Here is a 22,414-nt window from a genome sequence, read left to right on the forward strand (position 1 = left end):
ATTATGGAACTCATAACTCACTCATATTAAATATGATTTAAAAAACGTCCTGTAGAGGTGACACAGATATTTCACCTCACTCGTGCTCATGGTGACCCCCACTGTCTATATGTCAAGTTTCAGAAACCTCTCAAAGTGTTTTTATGATAATATTTAGTACGAACAAGTTATGAGTGCCATAATGACAAAGGAGCCAAATATGCCTTTAATTTTCTCAGAAGTTCTACAGTAAAATCTTCTGAAACTTGACATACTGACAGTGGGGGGGTCACCATGAACACGAGTGAGGTGAAATATCTGTGTCACCTAATAATATTTGTGTAGTTACTTATGAGTACCATAATGAAAAAGGAGTTTGAAAATACCCCAAACACTCACATGTGTTCAGACAGACTCATTTGGAATCACAATCAATACAGTTATTGAGAAATCAAAGTAATGAGTGAAAATGGTGAAAATCATTTATTTTATTAGTGCAGTAGAAGTCTTTATATGAAGCACAGAACAGTTACAACAATCAGATCAATGTTGGATGAAATGATTTACTCTGAATGTGGTGGCATGTAGAGTCTGAAATCATTCAAACTACTTCTCTTCTAAAAACTAACACAAAATGAAACATTAAACCTTCCTTTGCAAGGCTTCCTCTGCACTGTCATTGTCTCACTAATAAAGAACCATTCATGTTGGAAGAATGTCGTCATACAGTCTGACAGAGATGTGACGCTCATGTCCAGCTGAGAAATGACTGCCACCCAGTGTTTCTACAGAGTTACTGCATGTGACAGTGTCAGGATAATAAACAATATGTAATAACTGTCTCATATGATCAGAGGACTTTATTCGGAGAAATTCAACACGTCGTTATGTAGGAAAATATTTAAAAACTTTTAATGGTTAAACTCACTGCCTCAACATTTCTGAAGTCTCGTTTGTGGACGGCGCTCGGGAGGTCAGGTCACGCGAGAACTCCCTTTACACATGCGCATGCGCAACACGGTCACGGCCAAGGCAGGTTCTTTTCATTCTGCGTTCAGGAATCCTCGTCAAAGGGAGAACTCAAAGCTTTGAGTTCAATGGTCAGATAAACACCTCAAAGATTTGAGCTCGTGGAATTATTTTGACACGTAAAGATAAGATAAAATAGAAGATGATTCAATCAAATAAAAATTCAGAGAATATGCATGTGTTATACATATAAATGATATACACGTATTATTTGGAGAGAAACGTGCTTGAGTAAAGTGCAGCAGCACAGGATGATAGCACGAGGATGTATACCTACTGTATTTGTGCGTAATGTATAAGATGATATTGAAATAAACATGCAAATATAGTCTTGTATACACTCACTCTTCATTCCTACAAGTTTGAGGATGGGAGTCAACTAACAATACAATAATTTGCCACAGTGGCAAAAAAATGTATACAGTTTACTCTCCAAGACCGTCTACTCATCCTAGTCACTAAAAATGAAATACAGCTAGCATACAATATGTTGTTTTTTTATTTAATCTATTAAGAATCAAATATTGGCCAATACAGATCTGATGTTGTCAATTCAAGAACAGCATATAAAACCAGACTGTGGATGAAGAGATAGAACATAAAGAGACAACAAAAGGAAACAACAAATGAAAGAAAGAAAGAAAGAAAGGGTCAGAGGTCAAGGCTGGAAATAATAGTGTAATTGAATAAGAAGGTATTTTTCATTTTAGTGTTAAAAATGTAAATCTTCTATTCGTACATCTGCATCAGAATAAACCGTATTGCTAAAATGATTAAAGTATAATATAATCCTTTAATCAATGGAATGACATCATATGTTCATTTGAGTGAGGGTGCTTTTCAGAAGTCCAATTTTGTACAGTAATCCAAAAAGAATAATTGTCCTAAATGAAATATTTTTTATCAACATTACATCTTCATTTTAAAACCTCATTCCATTGGTAAATATGAGACATTTGGTTCTAATTCAAAAAGACAGAGATGTTTGTGGAACTGTTAGAATGAAAAACTCGGATGGGTTACAGTTGTACAGAATACGAGCGCCCTTAAACGCAGCAGTGCCGGGCCGCCCCGCCCTCTTCCTCGGCCTGAAAGCGATTCACGCTGATGACGTCACTCGCAGAGTTGTCATGGCGTCTTTGGGACCGAAGGTGCTGCTGCTGCAATTTAGCTAAAAAACAATCTGTCGACAGTGCGTGAACCGACATGGAGAAAAATGCAAACCTGCACCGAGACGCCGACGGGAGCTCCGTGTGCGCCACGATCGCGCCGGAGATGGGCGACGTCTCGGTCGGCGGCGGAGTGAAAGGAGCCGCCGAGAAATGCAGGACTAGTGAGGCTCCCCTCGGTACTTTGGTGGACGCCAGTTGTAGTGACAGCACCGCGGACGTTGCTGCTCCCGGCGCCGCTCCTGTCACGTCCAGCGCCGGGAAGTCTGACGTGTCGGAGCCGGTCCAAGTCCTCCCCGCGCAGGAGGGTGCGAAACCCGAGGGGAGCGGATCGTGGTGCGGGGATCGGATCAGTAACGGGATGGGGCATGACTCGGTGCTGCTGGCCTCAGGAGATATGGAGGGTGGTGCCTCAAAGTTAGTAAACAACACAACCGACGGGCCGTCCTCGCCTCCCGCAAAGGAGAGCGCGGGTTCGGCTTGTGCGGGAAGTGAAGCGACTAAACTTGCCAAGCCGACGCTTCTGTGTCCGGACGACGCGATCACAGCGGACTGTAAGTCCGGCGATCGCACCTTATCCGAGGGATTGCCGAGTGGGAGTGACCGCGATGCCAGCCTCGGCGGAGAGTCCCGAAGCATCGATTCACTCGAGTCCTTCTCCAACCTCAACTCGTGCCCCAGCTCGGACCTGAACAGCGAGGGGCTGGAGGACCGGGGGCTGGCCCTGGCCCTGCAGAGCGAGTTCGGGGCCGAGGGGACCAAGACCGCCTGCAGTAAGGACCGGGCCGCCGGACAGTCCATATACCACATTAAGTGGATCAAGTGGAGGGAGGAGAACACTCCCATCATCACCCAGAACGAGAACGGCCCGTGTCCATTACTGGCAATTATGAATGTCCTCCTGCTCGCATGGAAGGTAAAGACTCTGAGATGAGCACGGATCAATAGAAACTTGATTCTAACTCAATACAAATAGTCGTGTTTCATGAGGAATAGCTGTGAGCTCTCTCATCAGTGGTTTCATATTATCACAGAGGAACATTTGTTGTAAGACTCATAATCTCACAATTAGACCTGCTAACAACATACACTGCCTGTTTATCCCTCTGCTTTTCCTGTTTTAACATTGTCAGGACTCGCTCATATATGATTTCTCAATGTCAGCATTAGATATAGATGTACTTCACCATGTCAGCACACGTTGAACGCTGAGGAGGGATGTGAGGCCTTTTTTACCAGCTGATGTGTCAGTAGTGTTTAGTTTTGTATGAACTTGTTGCCATGCCTTGTCTGATGAAGGGGGAAATACACAAATGAGTGTCCACATGTCTGTGTTGCAGGTTAAGATGCCACCCATGATGGAGATTATAACCGCAGAGCAACTGATGGAGTATCTAGGTAAGTGTTTGTCACCATGAAACCTTTTCCACAAGACAAGAGCAAGGTGATGCATCAGGACTTATCTACAGAGGAAAACATTTCATGATTGTTCCCCTTCCCTTATTTCATCTGGCTCGACATTCACAAACACAACTTGATTTGACCTTGTTTTACCAGTGCACACTTGTAAACATACTAGCGCCCAAAAGCCACTGGCACTGAGTTTCACCGAACCCAGTAAACATTCTAGAGTTTCACTTCCCCCCTTATGAGTGGATACATAAGGTCAGATATATATATTCCAGAGTCAACAGAGGAAGAAGAGACCAGAGCAGGGGAAACCCCCATGCACCAATCCTCTGCAGTCGCAAAGGAAACAAGAGATGCATCCCTGTCTCCTGCCCATCATAACTTAAATTCATCTACACTATCAAAGCAGAGTGTCTGATAACAGCAGGGTATCTTCAGAGCTTGGGTCGCTCCTCACCAGTGTCTCCTGCAGTTCACCACTACTTCCTGTCAGCATTCATCGTCTGTGTTTTTTAGCTGCTCGATTCCAATACAGCTCTCATTTCTATAAATCACAGTTCTATAGTAAAGACACTAATCAGTTAGTTCAGGCCCAGCACACAGTTAATCTTGTGTTATGTTCAGGGGCTGCTGGATAACTTTGAACCTCCACGGTGTTTGTGATAACACACACACGCAAACATCAAGGCTGAAGATGGGTGATGAATTTCAGATGTGGTGTATAAAGTGGGTGGTGGTTGACGGCCACTCGGCAGCTCAGAATTACGTGGCGTAGCATGATCATTATCCCGGCGCACAGGGACGGACAGATACAGATACATTTGGAGGACCACGGATGAGAGAGTTCACAGTTCAGTGGACCACACAGCATTGGGGGGGTTCACTATTGTAAAGCCATTCAGCTGGCCAGCCCCCTGCTGGAAACAATCTCCACTCGCACTGAAGTCTTGATGTAGGATGACAGCATAACAGTTAAGTCAGAAGACTTTTTTAAAGTCAGTCCGAACCTCTTGGGAAAACGTTAAGTTCCCATGTGATTGTTCAGGACAGAGCCACAGAGTTTGTGAGTGTGACGAGACTTGTTCAGTTAGTAAAGTGTATGTTTCAGATACAAAATCCTGTGTTGGTTTGATATTAACTGTATTCTGTGCTTAGTTAAGGTTTAATCAGTTATTTCACACAACATTCACATGAAGAACCTCAGAGAGTGCATATCTCCACCGATTCCCAACTGTCCCCTCTTCACCAAATGTCACACACATAAAATATCAGTATATTTTTTTTCATCAAGGTCTATGAATTATTTGATATATTTGAATGTTGAGAAATGCGCAATCTCGCAATGTTAAAGAAAGTGAAAACTGATCTACACCACAACTAAATGGGTTACTTCCTGACCCATACCACATCCTTCCACCAAATTACGTGGTAATCTGTGCATTTTGTCGTTGTAGGTCAGGCATTGCAACCATAAAAAAAAAAAAGAAAACGTAGGCTTTTTAAAATTTCCCTGTACATGCTCTCATTCTGTTTGCTTGTGCACATTTATCTCCATGTGTAGCTGTTTTTACTCAACGTAGCTGATGATGACAAGAGGTTGATGGAATTCCTTTGAGTAAATTCTCAGAGATGTCTGTGTCGACAGTGCCGCATGATGCTCTTGCCAGTTCTCTAATAAATTAATGATTCGCAGAGAAACATTCTGCAGAAATATTTACACCAGAAGTTTGAAAAGTGAGGAGTAGACCCCCGAAACACTTTTACAGCGATAGCAAGAATGCATTTGCTTGGCTTTCACTCGCCCTCCAGAGTGTGTGAAATAGTTTAAAGGTTGCAGCACGGGTTTTTTGAAGTGCTGATTGGGCCGGAACAGAGCAGGAGCCAGACATCTGCCACGCTCTGAAACAGCTCGTGCTGCTGCAGAGATCTCAGGTGACACCGCGCTGGACAGGGACAGGGATGATGCTGTTTGGCACAGCCTCTCCTACAAATACTTAAGATAAGAATCCATAGTCATAACCAAGTGCAGGTTAAGATAGTTATTGTTTTCCTCAGTACGATATACTATTATTATTAGTATATTATATTAACTCAACATATTTGCCAACATGTCTCTTTCTGTCCCTCTGTAGGAGACTACATTCTTGAAACCAAGCCTAAAGAGATATCAGAGGCTCAGCGGCTAAACTATGAGCAGGTAAGATCTGCCCAGTCGACACAAAATACTGTTCTACTGTTAAACGGGCATGTGTTTTTGCTTATCTGTGTGCATTTGTAAGCTGCTGACTGTTTATGGTGCTCGAGCAGCACAGTGCTGTTGGAATGAACTCCCTCTTTGTCTCCTCTCTTTCTCCCTCTCTATGTCGAAAAAACATAACCATGCAAGTTTAACATAAACTTTCATGTCGCACAGACAGACTCAAATATCTTCATCTCTCCTTGTGACCATTATCAATATATTTTCACCTCGCTTCTCTGATGTACCCGCACACATGCACAGTCAGTGTTGCCTCATGCTGAAAGCAGGTTTTCACATTTGCATTGACGTTACAGAGAAGGTCAGTGGATGTTGCGTAAAATGGAAATAAACATCAGGTTGATTACTAACCACATTAAGATGCAGCTTAGCGTTTTTTTTCCCATGCTCTATATGTTACATAAGATGTGTCTTGCAAAGTCCAGGGAACAACAGAGGTCAGGAGTGTCAGATTATGTTGTTTCACATGGTGGTGGATGCTTAGAGATGCATGGCTGGGTTCAGCTCCTGGCTATTACTGAGGCCGTGTGTGTTTCTGTGTGTGTGTGTTTCTGTGTGTGTGTGTGCGTCTGTGTGTGTGTGCGTCTGTGTGCGGTTTACCATGAAAGACACTTAGAGATGGAGCTCCAGCTCCAACTAACTCCCCTGCTTCCTCCCATCTCCAATGCCTGCCGATGGAGTGGGAGGCTCCCTGCCTCTCCTCCTCTTGCGTGGCAGAGCACCAGCACATCTGTGAATGATTTGAATCCACACTTGTCCCTCATTTAGAGAGGAGGAAAAAAAACATGTTCGCTCTCCTCCATAGATGCTCACTGAATGGCTATTTCTAAATTTAAGTTGAAACTGAAATGCAGCCTCTTAAATAAGTCAGCGGTGCGTTCGGCATGCACTGTTAAAGCTAGGGAGCGGTGAAAGTTTGTGTTGCATAGTCATTATGGTGGTCTAGTGCCCGGGGAGCTGTTTAGCATGTGGGTGTCCTCATGTCATGTGCCATGCGTGTCCGTGCTGTGGTTGATACAGAATGTGGAGCCCACGGTGGGCAGGGCTGTGGGATGTGAGGGAAAGTCTGTGAGAAGGTTCATGTGCACATCGGGCAGAAGGTTTTTCCTCCTCTTTACTTCTGAAAGAATTGTGTTCTCATCGCTTATTGTGGAAATACAACTGAAGCAGCTCAGACTCAGTGAAGAGCTGTAGGTGTTCATAACAGAAGTCGTTCTATTTATATATTCAGCTTGAAAAAACATTGTCTGTCACAGGAGTGTATGAGGGATTAAAATAGCAGCACAGCAGCTCTTTAGCTATTGTTAAATATTTACTCAGAGGAGCTGTGGAAGTGAGAGTATAGCTTTGCTCTGCTTTTGCCTCAGTGGACCCTGCTCGGCAGCACTCGTGCAAGGCAATTCATCCATGATGACTGTTCAGCCATTGGAGGAAATGCGTTATCACGTTCAAGAAGCCTCTTGTTTTAATTTGACGTCATTTGCAGTAATGGACGTTGTTCACTGATGTTTCCATTTCTTTTGTGCTGACTGAAGCAGATACAGTCCCAGTGTGGGTTTCAAAAAGCACATTAGCCCAGGCCTGATGGATAATGAGTGGATGCAGATTTTTCATGCATATCTGTTTGGTAGACACTCTGTGTTTGGTAGAATGGCTCTCAGTAGAACGCATACCTCTGCCAAGGCCCAACAGTCCCCTAAATCCAGTCAAGCTGCACCAGAGTTCACTCACTCATAGATATCAGTTCCATAAATCTGCCTAGTTTTTTTTCAACAAGATATTATTCTCTGAGAAATCGAGGAAAATGTTGAAAAACGCTCTATTTGTCAATGTTGAAGAAAGTGAAAGAAATCCCCCCCGAATTCAATGGGTTCCTCCCTGACCCATATTGCAAACTTTCAGCAAGTTTCCTGGAAATCCATTCGGCCGTTTTTGTGAAATCTTGCTCACAAACATACCAACCAACAAACATAACCTCCATGGTGGTGATTCATCAGCAGGATGTACTGTACATCTTTGAATAAGCAGAGACAATAACAGAAAAAACTAAAGCAAATAAATGCTTCTTTTTAAAGTTAGAATCATAAAAGCTCATGAGGAGAAACAGCTCAGTTTTTCAGCTCTGTATGAAGAACAGAGCACTGAGTGGATAAATGGTTTGTATTTATATGGCGCTTTTCTAGTCTTGATGACAACTCAAAGCGCTTTACAGTACGCCGTTCACCCACACACATTCATACAGTGCAGCACTTAGTAGAGGGAGAGACTGTGCTATCAGTTGTGCAGGTTATGGTGCTGGACACTGATTTAATTCAAGCCATCTAATTATAAGATCAGAGATTAAGCTATACACAGGCTTATCAATGTGTTACATACACGTGTACAATTGAATGCAATCCATTACAGTAGCTCCAGTGCAAAACAATGCTTGTTTTTTTTGGGCTCATAGTAACTTCATGTTGACCATGTGGGAAAGGAGCTGATTCACCCTTGTGGTCAATGTTAAGCCTGGATTGCATTATATCAAGTTGTGTATTTATGTATTTAAATAAGGTCTAAAATGTAGAGCAGTCGTAGCCGCTGATGTGTTTCATGCAAGTGTGACCCACATTAGGGGACATTACAGTCTCGTAAAGTGTTCATTATTTACAGCTCCCACTGATGACGTTACATAAGACTTTACTGTAATGGTTTTTTATGTTTATAGATCTGCTCTATATATTTTAAAGAGTTTTATAGACACAAATATAGCCAGACTAATAAAATGTGCATTAACATAAACTCTAATATTATTTCTGTTGAGCAATGACGCAAACAATTTTCATCACAGTATTAAACTGCTTTCAAACCTGCAGTGATTTTCCAGAGGGATGAATGTGAGAACATAAATGTCAGAGTCAGTTGCTCTGAACAGTTTCTGGAACTGTTCCTGCCAAAGCTCTTTAGTAAAATGTCTGTACGATGTATGTATTTATTCATATTTATTTCTGAGGTCAAAAATGTTGCTGTGCTGGTTTTAAACTGTGAAACAAACCCGAGGAAAGTAGCTCATATTGAAGCCAGTCCTCTTTTTCATAAGCTCTCCTCATAGCATATTCTGGGACCCACCAGTTAACTACTCCTGGTAAATTTTATTTGAGAAGTTCCCATAGAAAAGTGAAAGTAAAAAAAACAAGCAAAGCCTCAGCAGAGTCAATGTTATATTGTTAAAATGTATCCAAGACAAGTGCAGATGAATGTGAGCGATGCAGTGCTAATCACCTGATCTCTAAGCGCTCATCTGCTGTTGGAGCCCTCTGCCCTAAAGTGAAAAGATGTGGTCCATTACACAGCCCTGGTAATCCTGCCATCAGTGCTGCTCAGAAGTGACCTAATCCGCACACTCAGAAAGTCTTTTCACCTCAGCTCTGCACTAAAGCTGCAGTAACTCACTGCTCGTGGGATGTATAGAATCTGTCTCTGTAACCTGAGTTACATCTGTTATTTCAATCATTGGCTATGTGATATCATTACACCATCACAGGACAATGAGAGAAGGTCAAAATAAAAGGTTATTACATTTCGTAATGTGCACGTACACAGGGAATGCAGCGTAGCATGGATGATTCAAGTTTATTGTTCACAACGGTGATGCTTTTTTAACCATTCAACAATAGTGTGTCCAAGCAAACTAAGCAATACACACTGGCTGAAATAAATCCCACAGTATGAATAAGAACATGGTTGTGGTATCGACATCAACATTGTAAACACATAAAATAATCGGACTAAATTCTTCTCACTTAAAATTAGAATGGCACTGTCCCCTTAAATTCAATCAACTAGCAGCAAATTCATAGATATCAGTTCACTAAAAAATGCATTTTTTTCATCAAGATCCATTATTTATTCCCTAAGAAATCAAAGAAAATGTTGAAAACCACCCTGTCACCATGGTACTCTGGATTTGCCGAAACTAAATGGGTTGTTTCTTGGCCCGCACCTCATCTTTCCACCAAGTTTCGTGGTAATCCATCCTGAAGCTTTTGCTTAATCCTGTTTACAAACCAATAAACAGACATAAACACCTTCTGTTTTATTGGAGTAAACTATATGACAACATTATATTGATTATTATTATTATTATGCTTTCTCAGCGGGTTCTCAGGTGTGAGGTGAGAACTCAGGTGTGTCTCTATGTGGCACACTTATGATGTGATGTGGATGTAAAGTAGACAACGCTTCTTAGGACAATGTCAGTTATTACAAATGTGACCGGGCAAATTGTGCTTATTTCTATTACCTATGTTAAATATCTAAGTAAAATTCAGTTTTTGATTCTCATTGAATTTAATTGATACAATTGTTTCCAGAGCCACAAAGCCACACTATCTTCCTATAACTGATTACTCTGTTTGAAAACCAAAATGGTTTTCAAATTAAGATGAAAAAGCAGAATGTAGTGATATTTTTCTCAACTTTGTTGAGGCCACATAAAAACAGAGACAACAAGTTGAAAATTGGTACAACTGATTGGTACAACTGATGCAGTTCTTTTTAAAGCTGCAAGAAAGCAGCTTTAAAAAGAAACAAAAATGAAGTGGAATTTTATTTCAAGGAGATCACAGTTGCATCAGTCAGCATGTTAACACTGTATATTCACCATGGTTAAAGCACAAGATGGTAAAAAGCTACTACGGTTAAAGAGAAGAGATCCAAGCAGAAGTTATGCTTTTTCAGGGTCTGTGTAATATCAAACATATCAAAGCAGTTTATTGGATTAAACATGGAATGATGTTAAATTATATTTGCAAAGCTACACAGATATCCAGAATATGACGTGAAGCCCATCAAGAGTTGTTCTGCTGAATGAAACCCAGAACCTCTCGTCTTACATCATGTTGTGTTCTGTGTTTTAGGGCTTTCTGGGTTTTACTCAGTAAATGCATCTAGTTTCCTGCCCCGAGCATCTTTATGTCTTCACTCTCTGTTTTGTGTAATGTTACTCACCTGGTGTGGAGGTTCTGTGGAGGAACCTAGTTTTTTGTCTTCCGCACACTGTCTGCTACTATTAACACGGAGTATTGCAGATTCTAGTGGTCTTTTACTCTTTCAAGATTTTTGCATTTAGTCACAGCGTCATAACTGTTTATAGCTGCAAAGTAGTAAAGAGAGAGGGAGGGGCTGTCATTTGGAAAAGTGAAGTGAATGCATGTTGACTCATCTCCCATCATCTGGACACAAAGACATCAAATGTTTTCAGTGTTAAAGTCATTTAAATTATATAGAATTGAGTTCTATTTATTTATTTAATAATAACTGTGTTTACAGGAGGTAGTAGTGAGTTTTAAGATATTTCAGATAAGATAAGATTGCTGCCTCACAACATTAAAACTAGGTTTATTGTTATTGTTTTGATTGAGGTACCCCTAGTGGCCGAAGTTACACATTGTAAGTTTTCAATGGAAACAGAGTTAGTCATCTGTCTGACGTGACTAAGATTTTCACATTTAACTGGTGTTTACTGTAGCGCAGCGTCCTCGGCCCAGCTGACGACCTTAGTTGCATCATCATTCCCCTTCTGTCTCTGCCCTCATTCACTGTCATGTTTCTACGGTCCAATATAAAAAATGAAGGCAAAGCCCCCAAAATCAAACAAAAGCTTTGGGCTGCAGACCTACTGGATTGCTCTTTATTGCCTTTTATTCCTGTTATGCTGTCTGCTCATTGTTAATATTGTCAAAGGGAAATATCATGTCTCATGAGGAGGAGTCTGAAAGCTCCCACAGACATTTAATATCACATGGTTTCCTGGCAGCGACTTCCATTTCTTCCTGTGGTTGAAGGTTGATTGATGGACGAAGAAAAAGCCAATAAGAGCAGTAAATATGAAAACAGCTAAACTTTGAAGTTACCGTGAAGCTGATTTCTGTGTATTGTACAGGAATAAATGACATCTAATGGTTTCTCGTAAAGATGTTCTGTCTGCTCAGGCGGCCAGGATGAATGTAACAGATAATGGCAGCTTACAGCACATTAAGCAGCTGGATTCAGTGGTTCAACATAATGTGATTTTATAGTTGTTTGAGTAAACCTCAAGTTCACATCGTTAAACGAGTCTTCTCATTTATCCCACAGTTTTTAACAAGAACCTGTGTCTTTGTTCTCCTTGTTTCCCAGAACATGAGTGATGCCATGGCTGTGTTGCACAAGCTGCAGACCGGTCTGGATGTGAATGTGAAGTTCACGGGGGTGCGAGTCTTCGAGTACACCCCAGAATGCATTGTGTTTGATCTGCTGGACATCCCCCTTTACCACGGCTGGCTGGTTGACCCCCAGGTGAGATGGAATCACTTTTCTCCTCAACTCCCTGAAGCCCATCTTTTGATATTTTTTTTTTGACCTGCTGTCGATCCTCAACACTAAAATCCACTTAGATATGAAATATAAAGCTTGGAATATTTGGTCCAATTTAATGGTAAAACATTTTCCTCATAGTCACGTAGTCCTGTTCCTGTTTGTATCCAGACTAACTTATCACAAATAAACTAAGCAGAGTAAACATTCGATGTTATGGCTAATCGCAAACTTCTTGGTAACTGTGGTAACACATACGCTTGTCAGCACTTCAGAATGACTCTCACCAACAAATCAGAAAAGGAAAAGGTTAAAAAAGAGGCATTAGTTTGACTCGCTGTAGAATTTAGCAGAGATGATATATGTATTTGTATATGTTTCATTTTGAAAGACTTCCCTGACGACTCCTAGCAGATGGATTGTGTAAATGTATTTGTTTAGTTTTGAATTCAGTTTTATCTAATACCACAAAATGAAAAGGTTAATATTCCAGAGTTTGGTTGAACCATTGCACAAAGGAATCCGGTTTACACAGTGGATAGTATAGTATATATACCTGTAGTATAAACCCCCTTGTTGTTTTCTCTCTGTTCTAAATTTTGAATTGATCTTCAGTGGTGCTCAGTAAAACAACACCACAGTTTGGTGAATGTTCTTCACAGCTTTATATCTATGTTTGCAGATGCATGACATTGTCAAGGCAGTGGGCAACTGCAGCTACAACCAGCTGGTGGAGAAGATAATATCCTGCAAACAGTCTGACAACAGCGAGCTGGCAGGTGAAGGTGGGCGCTCTCTCTTCACTCCTACTACTTTCTTTTGACCTGTCTGACTTTTAAATTACTCACTCATTGGTCCGTCCAGTGCAAACACATTCTTCACCAGGTTCAAATCAAACCAGGACACTCATCAAAATGACCTACTTCCACAGCTCACACTTTTCTTACCAGCTGTCAGAAACTTCTCAAGTAAATATTTGCTTATTCAACACTGAGTTTCCTGAGTGGTTGTTGGCCGAGCTGCAGCCAGGTCAACACATCAACATCTTGGTCAATGGTGATATTTATGTGGAAGATTCCCTTCTTTTCTACTCAGCTTCTCCATTTGCAGGATGGGAAATCCTTTCAGCACTTCCTGTAAGTGGTTTGCTGCCGGTGCCACTGGTCACTGCTTAAATCTGTGGATATAACTCTTTGAAGACAAATCGGACGCTGGTCTGCCTCACACATGTCGCTCATGTGTCCCTCAGCCTATACTGGGTTCACTACAGGGAGCAGAGACTCACACTGTTCAAACAGACGACAGACATTACAGCAGTTTTTCTACTATATGCTTTCAGAATAGTTTCATGAATTAGTGTTTGATTGCATGCAAGCACTAAAGTCATTAGATGGAGTAAAATATTCAAGTAAGCTTCCAAGTTTCTGCATTTCAAAATCAAGCATTAATTCAGTTTCTCCTTCTATACTCTCTCTCTCTCTCTCTCTCTCTCTCTCTCTCTCTCTCTCTCTCTCTCTCCCCCTCTCTCCCTCTCTCCCTCTCTCCCTCTCTCTCTCTCTCTCTCTCTCTCTCTCTCTCTCTCTCTCTCTCTCTCTCTCTCTCTCTCTCATCCTAGGCATCGTAGCAGAGCAGTTCCTGAGCAGCACAGCCACTCAGCTGACGTACCACGGCCTATGTGAGCTCACATCCACTGTACAGGAGGGAGAGCTCTGCGTCTTTTTCAGGAACAACCACTTCAGCACCATGATCAAATACAAGGTAGACACTAAAGTCATTGTTGGCATTGTTAGGGCAATACATTAAAATTCCTGTGCGGAGCGTAACAGAAATCGCCACAGCTTAAATGAGGAGTACATGTTACATCAGTGACATGGATCATGAGGCCCTTAAACCTTTATAGAACAGTTATTGCTTTTTGCTCGAGAAATAACCAGCAAGTGAAATTAGATTTCTATTTCTCTCCATATGCTCATTACAATTATCAGCAAATCCACCTGTGTGTAATTCCATGTGAAATCACTTTTAGGCCGCACCATCACAAATCTAATTGAAAATAGACTTGCTGATATGGTCACATGAGAAAGTTATGGATACAAAATTGTATGTGTCTAAAACCGTTTCCGGGCAGGACCTGTGGGTAAAATCCAGAGAAATGACTACGACAATGTCTATCCACAGTTTGCCTTTCACACATGCACAAAACAGCAGGTTCTATCATTTCAAAGCTTTTTTCCAGCTCCATATTTATCCCAACAGTAGTATGAGTGATTATAAGAGTTTAAGTTGAATAAAAAAATGTCATCCCTTCAGGACTTTTGAGCTTTAGTTTTTGAGTCGTTGCTGAGAAATCCTTACTGATATCACTAAATCCTGTTGTTGAACAGCCCTTAGTGATCGGTGTAGTCAGATACATTCAAAATAATAATGCACTACTCGGTTGATGGCTCTCAGGTCATAATGTGTTAAAAGAAATAGAGCATGAGTGGTATTGTAATTTTTAAGCTTAATGACCCATTTATAAACATAATAGTGTCACTTTAATAGCGTGTCAGCTAAATAAATTTGTATTGTGTTTCAGTATTTTGAATTATTATCTACAGATAGATTCAGAAAAATATTTGTAATATTTCTAAGTGTTAGCATCTGCCCTCCTCTCAGTTTCCTCAACCTTTCTGCTGAAGCTCATTAGTACTTTTCAATATTGTTCACCACACAGACTTTTTTTTTTTATCTCGAAACAGTGAATGCTCCGTATTTATGTGTGACCGATATATAAGCTATTAGATCATTCTCATTCCCATTCAGTGCGTCCCATCTGGAACGGCCCACAGCTGGCTCACCATTTCACTGCAGCTGGAACAGACCTTTCCTGTTGACCACAGGAGGGGAAGTGAAGTCTGCACACTACCCTTTTTAATCATACACCATCCTTGCCAATACAAGCAAAGCTGTGTGTGTTACCTATAACCTCAGCCTCGGCCTTGGCTCTCTTGTAATCACTCATCTGCGGACTTCTACATGAACACATATAGTCACACATGATAAACAGCCATATGCAGGTTGCGTGGGTGTGTACTAACTGTCTGTATGGAGTGTTACACTGATAAGATATGTGTATGTGTTTTCCCCCCAGGGCCAGCTGTACCTCCTGGTTACAGATCAAGGTTTCCTGACAGAGGAGAAGGTCGTCTGGGAGAGTCTGCACAATGTCGACGGAGATGGCAACTTCTGTGACTCCGAGTTCCGGTTGCGGCCGCCCTCCGACCCAGAGACGGTGTACCGCGGCCAGCAAGATCAGATAGACCAGGTCTGAGCACTGACGCAGGCAAGACTAGCAGAACCAAGCAATTATCTACCACCACATCTTGATATGCTTATTTTTTGATGTGCTTTCCTCGCCATCAGAGGACCACAAAAGCAAAGAGAGAATGCAGGACCAGCTTTGCCTCACTGTACTTTCTTTAAGCATGTGTGGAACAGAAAAGAAAAAGAAACAAAAACTGATATTAGACAAAAACCTAGAAAACACCAGAAAGCCACACAATCATAGAAGGGAGGGATTACAGGGAAAAATCAATTGTGCAACATCCGAGGCTAAAAAAAATGAAGGTTCTTAAATAATAAATGTGTAATGCCTCCTTACACCAATCTGCCAAGTCCAAGTCCCTCCTTTCATTCTGATCCGTGCTTTGCTGTATAACTACACAGGCCCCGAAGCAATGCAGCAGGGTTATGTCTCCTATACATTTTTATTTCAACTCACTGCTGTTTGCTTACACACACACACACACACACACACACACACACACAGGCTGGACCTGAGCATGGGGGCTATTATTTTTCTTATTTTCTGTGCTTACTCGGGCTCAGCCCTCAGTATCTACAAGATAAAGCGTGGTGAGAAAAAAGTTTTCAGGCAATTCATGTACTCATAATCACTTCAGTTAAATTGGAGAGAACGTGTAATTCCACGTGGGGAAATTGGGTCTGAATATAATACAATGAAGAACATTTCCTAAATGGAACCACTAAAAATAGGAATATAAGTGAAAATGAATAACAACAGACACAGTTCGGTCATTCAGTCAATAAGCAAAGAACTGTGGTTGTGGATAGTTGATTGGTCCGTGCTGTTTAGGCTGAGGAATGACTAAGTTGCATAATCAGAACGCGGCATCAAAATGACAGCTGTGCTCCGAAATGATCAAGTCTCTCATTGTGTGTTTGTATCAGGATTATCTAATGGCGCTGTCACTGCAGCAGGAGCAGCAAAGCCAGGACCTACAGTGGGAGCAGCTCCCTGAGGGCATCAGTGACCTCGAGCTGGCGAAGAAGCTTCAGGAGGAAGAAGACCGACGAGCCTCCCAGTACTACCAGGAGCAGGAGCAGGAGCAGGCGGCGGCAGCGGCACAGGTGGGGAGGGAGGGATTGAGGGAGATGGAAGCAGATGGGAGAGGGAGGAGAAGTAGGAGTTTGAACAAATGTGGGTCATTTAATGTAGTAAGAGACAGATGGATCACTGCATCAGAGAGTTTGAGCGATAAAGGAGGAGCTGAGCATGAAAAGGGACAGCGGCACCTCCTTCTTTCTTCTAACGCTGCCTCCGTTCATGTCTGTAGAGCTGCCTAGGTGCTGAGGAAAGTCATTACACTCCCAGATATTCAGAGGCAAGAAAAATGATCCTCGCATATGTTCAGAACTGTTCATCTCATCGCCTTCACACCTGGCATTATTAAGGGCCCGGGGAGGTGTGGTGTCGAATTTGGTGCCAATTGGAAACACGATACATTCATAAACTTTAAATATACCATGAACAGCGCTCTGTAGCAGTGGCCTGGACTCATGAACTTAAGTGATGAGCTCCACTGAAACAGGCGAACAGCTCTTTGTGCAGCAGCAGTGGTGCAGCTTCAGGGTTCTGTGGACAGAGTCCAGCACGAGGGCTTTTCAGTTTCTGCCGGTCACTTTTAGTTTCAGACAGAAGCTACAGGCACACAGCCCATTTGAAACAGGCCTGTTTAGAAGGGGTGCTGCACTAGTCTTCAGTAATTTGGGATTCATTTATTTTCCCCTCAATGGTGGTGAGTTATCCAGGCCCAGAGGCAGCAGAGCAGCTTGGTGTGCCCCATGTGTACTGCTGCATGTTCATCATAAACAACTCAGACACAGCTTCATCAGTCCCCAAAACATTTTTCCAGTAACACTATAGCAGGTGTGCAGTGAATGTTTCATTAAAGGGGGGCGGTGGCTTCCTCCGTCGTGTCTTGTCATGAACACTTTGCTCCATTTTGCAACCATGACTTGTGTTGTGGTGACTCATGAACCAGCTCTAATGATTCCTTCGAGCCTTCAGCTGTTGCTGCTCTGGACCTTATTTTTACCTCACTGATCATTCTGCATGGTGTCATCTAATTATCTAATTGGGCGTTCACTTCCAAAGGGAGCAACCACAGAACTAAATCATCTTCCTTCTTTAAACAGTTTGTCCAACGGTAGACTGATGAAAATCTAAACTCCTTGAGATGACTTTGTGATCATTTCCAGCTTAATGCAGAAAAGTTCTTGATCGTGTTTCTTCAAATTTCTCTTTTTTGTGAGGAATCATTCATTTCAGCAGATGCTTTTTGTGGGTGTGCCTATTAATCCAAGTAGCTCTAACACACTCATTATAACAAGCACATATCTATATATTTATACACTTTTGCTCTTCAATCCATTTTGTGCAACAGGGCCAGCAGGAGGCTGCGGAGGGAGACGAGGCGGACAGAGGAGGTGCAGGGGCAGGTGGTTCGGCAGCCGGTGCCGGGACGGCAGCAGCGGCCGGAGCCACGCCCAGTCCGGGAAAGCAGTCCTCAAGTGGGGAGCGCAAAACCAAGAAAGAAGCGAAGGATAAAGACAAATGTGTTATTTTGTAACATACAGCGTGTCTGTGTGAGTGTGTGTTTTGTGCATTTGCTAATCTGTGAGGAAAGGGACAGCATTTGTTTCTCCGTGGACTGGACACACAACTCGGAGCCCCACTGGATGACAAACAAGGGAAGGAGACAATTTAGGAGAGACTAAGAGGATTCGCTGTTCCCAAACCACTGGTGCCTGCTATCCTCTAAACCTAGACATCAGAGGAAGGGACACGACAACAACAACTACCCCTTATCTTTCATAGAGTCGGCCAAACTTTGTTACAAGTTGCACAGTGCACTATATTTGTGATGTGGGGTCAAATTTATCTGGGTTGGTATATTTTATAGCAAAAATATATAATCTAAAGAAACACAATGTTATGCTTTCACCATAATCTTTTCCAAAAAAAATCCATCATTCATGTCACTAATTTTTCATTTTTGCAGCTTATAAGCTTTTTTTTTGTACTTATCAATATTTACAAAACGTTTTGTAGACGAAACCACATGTTTTAGTTTTTTGTAAGTTTACTCTCGATGCCAAGATTCACATTTTATTTATGTCTCTGTAACACAAAGCTTTTGGGAGCATTTTTTTTTTTTTTTTTTTTTTTTTTTTTTTTTTTGTCTTTGAGCTGAAAGGGATTTTTTTTGTTGATAATATTGCCTGTTGGAAATAACGGTGACACTGTTTGTGCCCCCTCTGAAACACTATGGAAACACTCAATACCAGATAGCTGCCAGATACTGTAGCTTCACGACAATACTCATCACAGCTTGCCCTGTTCAGATTTGCCTTAACAGAGAGTGGCAGTGTCGTATCCTGCTCTGTTTGAATGTGTATTTGTTTCCATGTGTGTGGTTTGTACAATACATGTGTGCTACGTGGTATAGCTGCGTGCGGTTTGCATGTGTCATTTAATTGGAAATAGCCAAACTCTGTGTTAGTTAAGCTGCAAATTTGGGACATTTGATGTCTGTTGTGTTGTGATACTGTGTTACACATGCAAAAAAAAAGTTTGGGTCAAATTTAGTTTGAAGCTGATGCTCCTGTGAGACACAACGAGCTGTTGGCAGATTAGGTTTGTATGAGATTCCACCCAGTTTGGAGTGTGTGGTGGTTCTGAACGACCCTTTTCTTTCTCACAGTCACACACAGTGTGTGTGTGCGCATGTGTGTGTGTTCCTGTACTTCTATCTTTCTGAGGACCATTTTAAACATAGACCCTACAGAGTGTGGACGTTTTTGGAACGTGAGGACATTTTGACTGGTCCTCACACATTAAGACTTGGTTTTAGTATTGGGGTTAAAATTGGGTTTAGATTGGATCATTTAGTTTGGATGGTAAAGTTGAAGGGAATGTTTAATGTCAGTGAGTGTCCTCACTAAGGTAGAAGTACAAACGTGTGTGCGGCACAATCCTGATCTCTTTCGTTAGGTTCCAGATGTAGAAGTTCCACTGCAGCCAGGTTTTGCAAAGAAATACCACAGACTTCAGTAATTCACATGTAATATTCCACTACACTAGATTAATATTTATGTACCTGGACATGAAACTGTGAGATAAAGACAAAGCATTGATTTTAACTCCAGTCACAATGTTGGGATATTTTTTTATGTTATCGCCAAGTTATTATCAAAGTCCCATTTTTTTTTTGTAGAAATTACCATCAGCCCCTGTGTAAATACAGGAGTAAAATTAGAAAGTTCACATATTGAGGTGTTGAATATACACTCTGAATACTGAACCTCTGTGGTATGAGCTAGTCTTCATTTCACTGCAAACACACGATGTACATATTTACCTAATGCGTTTCTTCAGCTAGTGGGTTGTACCATTGTTGTTGTACCATGGGACTGCCTCCTGAGAAACCTTTTTCTACCTATACATTCCAATTGGATGCCTTGACTCAAGCCTTCGACCACAGACTGAGGGACACGGTTGTAACAGGAGGTGTCCGCAGTGCTTGTAAAAAAAAAAACGGCCTCCGTTATTTTGGCTCGGTGAGAACAAGTTCACTGTCAGGACAGGACGATCGCACGGAGGCAGCGGGGCTACCTACTGTGTGGGGAACCTGCAGTTTGAGTTTGAGCTTGTGTGTTCGCTTGACCCCAACAAGTCTATGTTTTGTATGTACATATATATATATAAATATATATGACGCCTTACGACATTTCAGCATATTTTATAGGACAAAAGGAAACAGGCGTATTAGCAGAATGAGACAATCCATGCATTTTTCACACAGACATCAGAAATACTCTCAGGCCTTTTACTGAAGGGACATATATCCTCGAGTGTCTTTTTCAAATGGTATTCTTTGTAATGGCACAGTTCCTCGGCCTGTAGTCACTTTGTCCGTCACAACTCTAAGTGTCTGTGTGTGTATGATCATAACTACTATTTGACACTTTGAAGGACTTAACACTCTTATTATTTAAGACCCTGGTGGGTAACGTCACACTAAAAGATAAGGTTGACTTAAAGCTGCTCCTCTTGTGTTAAGGTGGATTATGTAAAGAAAAATAAACTCCTTCCTTGGACAGGGTTAAGGAACATCGTTAACTATGTACATGTTTCATTGACTCCTTAGTAGTTGTTTTTTTTCCATGCAGCTGAGATATAATCATAAGGTGAAAGCCAGAAGGCAGCAGGGCGGCTTTGTGGCAATATTTTTCTTTTCCCTCTTTGTTTTTGTCTTTACCGAGTTTCACCTCATTTACGCCTCAGCCCATCAAGTGAACATGCTGATCTATCATTCCAGTGGAAGTTTAAGTTTAAATGAAACCTCACTTGGGCAGTTTGAGTTCAGTTTTATTGGTTTATTGGTGTTTGTAAGAGTGAAAAGAACATGGAGCCACACATTTATATTATTATTTCAGATTACCTGTGCTTTTGCTTGCCACCCCTAGTCATTATTACCAGGATTTGACTATTTTCTGTTGTAACGTGTTTATTTCCCCCCTATGACGAATCGATCAGAAGGATATTGTGTGTTCAGTGTCTCTGCGTGGTTTCTTGTATGCCTTGTAAAAGTGATGGTGGGGTAAATGCTGTAAAACTAGTATTTTGACAAGGTGGTTGTTGAACATATAATCGTTGTAATTGGTTTTGCACTGTTACATTTATATGCACTAACAGAAGAGAAACATACCTCATTTTATACAGAACAGAAATTGTGCAAGAGTGCTATTGTTCTATTGGTACCGTTTAAAAAAAAAAAAGAATAATGTCCAAAAGAATGACCTCGAGTGGTTGATCTCAAAGCCAGGAGAATAATATTAATTTGTCAAAGTATGAAAGGGCTGTTTAAATGTTTTGGCTTCAAATGACATGTGTACATTTGTTTAAAAGAAAAGAAAAAGATCATGATAGCTCCACTTCAATAGAACTTGATGCAATTTGATATATTCAGGTTAGCGGTACACTAACAACAGACTCAACCTATACAAAGGTCTGAGTACAAGCACACGGCTCGTAGGTGGTGAGGGCGTAATGGATGATAACAGTAGCTACATGCAAATCATTTAAAGCGGTTTTCTACAAAAACACTGGTATCCATTCAATCAGCAAAAAACTGGTGTAGGTGTACCTCTAATTCAGGTTTTTCTCCAGACCAGAGTCCATCATTTAACCACATGATGTTCACAAGTGTGATGCACCCAATCTTGAACATAGAAAAAAAAGGGGGGGATTCTGCTTCATAAAGCTCGAGCGTTGACGTGTATGTAACAGAGGGACTTGTCTGTTCCTATTGCGTGAGAAAGACGTCCACAGTGCTGAACAATCTAAAGGGAGACGTTTCCTTTAATGCAATATCAGACGCCCACATTTGACTTTGTGGTGCTCGTGCAGTATCGGTTGGACCAAACAGTTTAAGGTTAAGAGAAATGAAATCATCAACTATACCCCAGGAATCTCATTTCAACTGTTCAACAGGAAACACACAAGCAAAAAGGATTGGGGTTGTGAATATGGGAGGTTACTCATTTGTGTTGATTTCAATGTTCATCTATTTACATAAATGACCAAATAATGTATGTAGCCTTTCACATTACAGTCACATATTGTATATGGTTATAAATATATAACAAAATGCCTTATAGACGAGGGACATTCAACCTGATTAGAAGTTACGAGGATAATAAAAGAATAAGATGAATCATTGGTTCGGTTTCGTCATTTGTAATCTATCACCCGATCACTTTTTTAATCACAGCGTTCAGTGTCAATCATTCATTTATCTGTTGCATCTTATTCCTTCACTTTTTATCATTCAAATACCAATTTCACAAAGTGTGCAATCATTGTTATCATCATCTATCATTTTTT

At 41.4% G+C, this 22,414-nt stretch overlaps 1 protein-coding gene across 2 annotated transcripts; it reads left to right on the top strand.

The window, feature by feature from the left end:
* Nucleotides 1–2,100: 2,100 nt before the first annotated feature.
* mindy2 (MINDY lysine 48 deubiquitinase 2) lies at nt 2,101–21,312 on the top strand. Of its 2 annotated transcripts, none has more exons than XR_011240901.1 (9): nt 2,101–3,093; nt 3,518–3,575; nt 5,720–5,784; nt 12,004–12,162; nt 12,863–12,965; nt 13,796–13,938; nt 15,314–15,505; nt 16,414–16,593; nt 17,910–20,177. XR_011240901.1 is itself a non-coding variant. In XM_020098898.2 (9 exons), the coding sequence occupies exons 1-9, from the start codon at nt 2,215–2,217 to the stop codon at nt 18,093–18,095; spliced, it is 1,947 nt and encodes a 648-aa protein (XP_019954457.1). In that variant the 5' UTR covers nt 2,116–2,214; the 3' UTR covers nt 18,096–21,312. The 2 variants fall into 2 exon arrangements, 1 of the variants encoding a protein (XP_019954457.1); XM_020098898.2 differs by having other exon boundaries at nt 2,116–3,093; nt 15,314–15,487; nt 17,910–21,312.
* The last annotated feature ends 1,102 nt before the right edge of the window (nt 21,313–22,414 follow it).

The sequence above is a fragment of the Paralichthys olivaceus genome, chromosome 1 (genome assembly GCF_024713975.1).
Source record: "Paralichthys olivaceus isolate ysfri-2021 chromosome 1, ASM2471397v2, whole genome shotgun sequence".
Classification (NCBI taxonomy): domain Eukaryota; kingdom Metazoa; phylum Chordata; class Actinopteri; order Pleuronectiformes; family Paralichthyidae; genus Paralichthys; species Paralichthys olivaceus.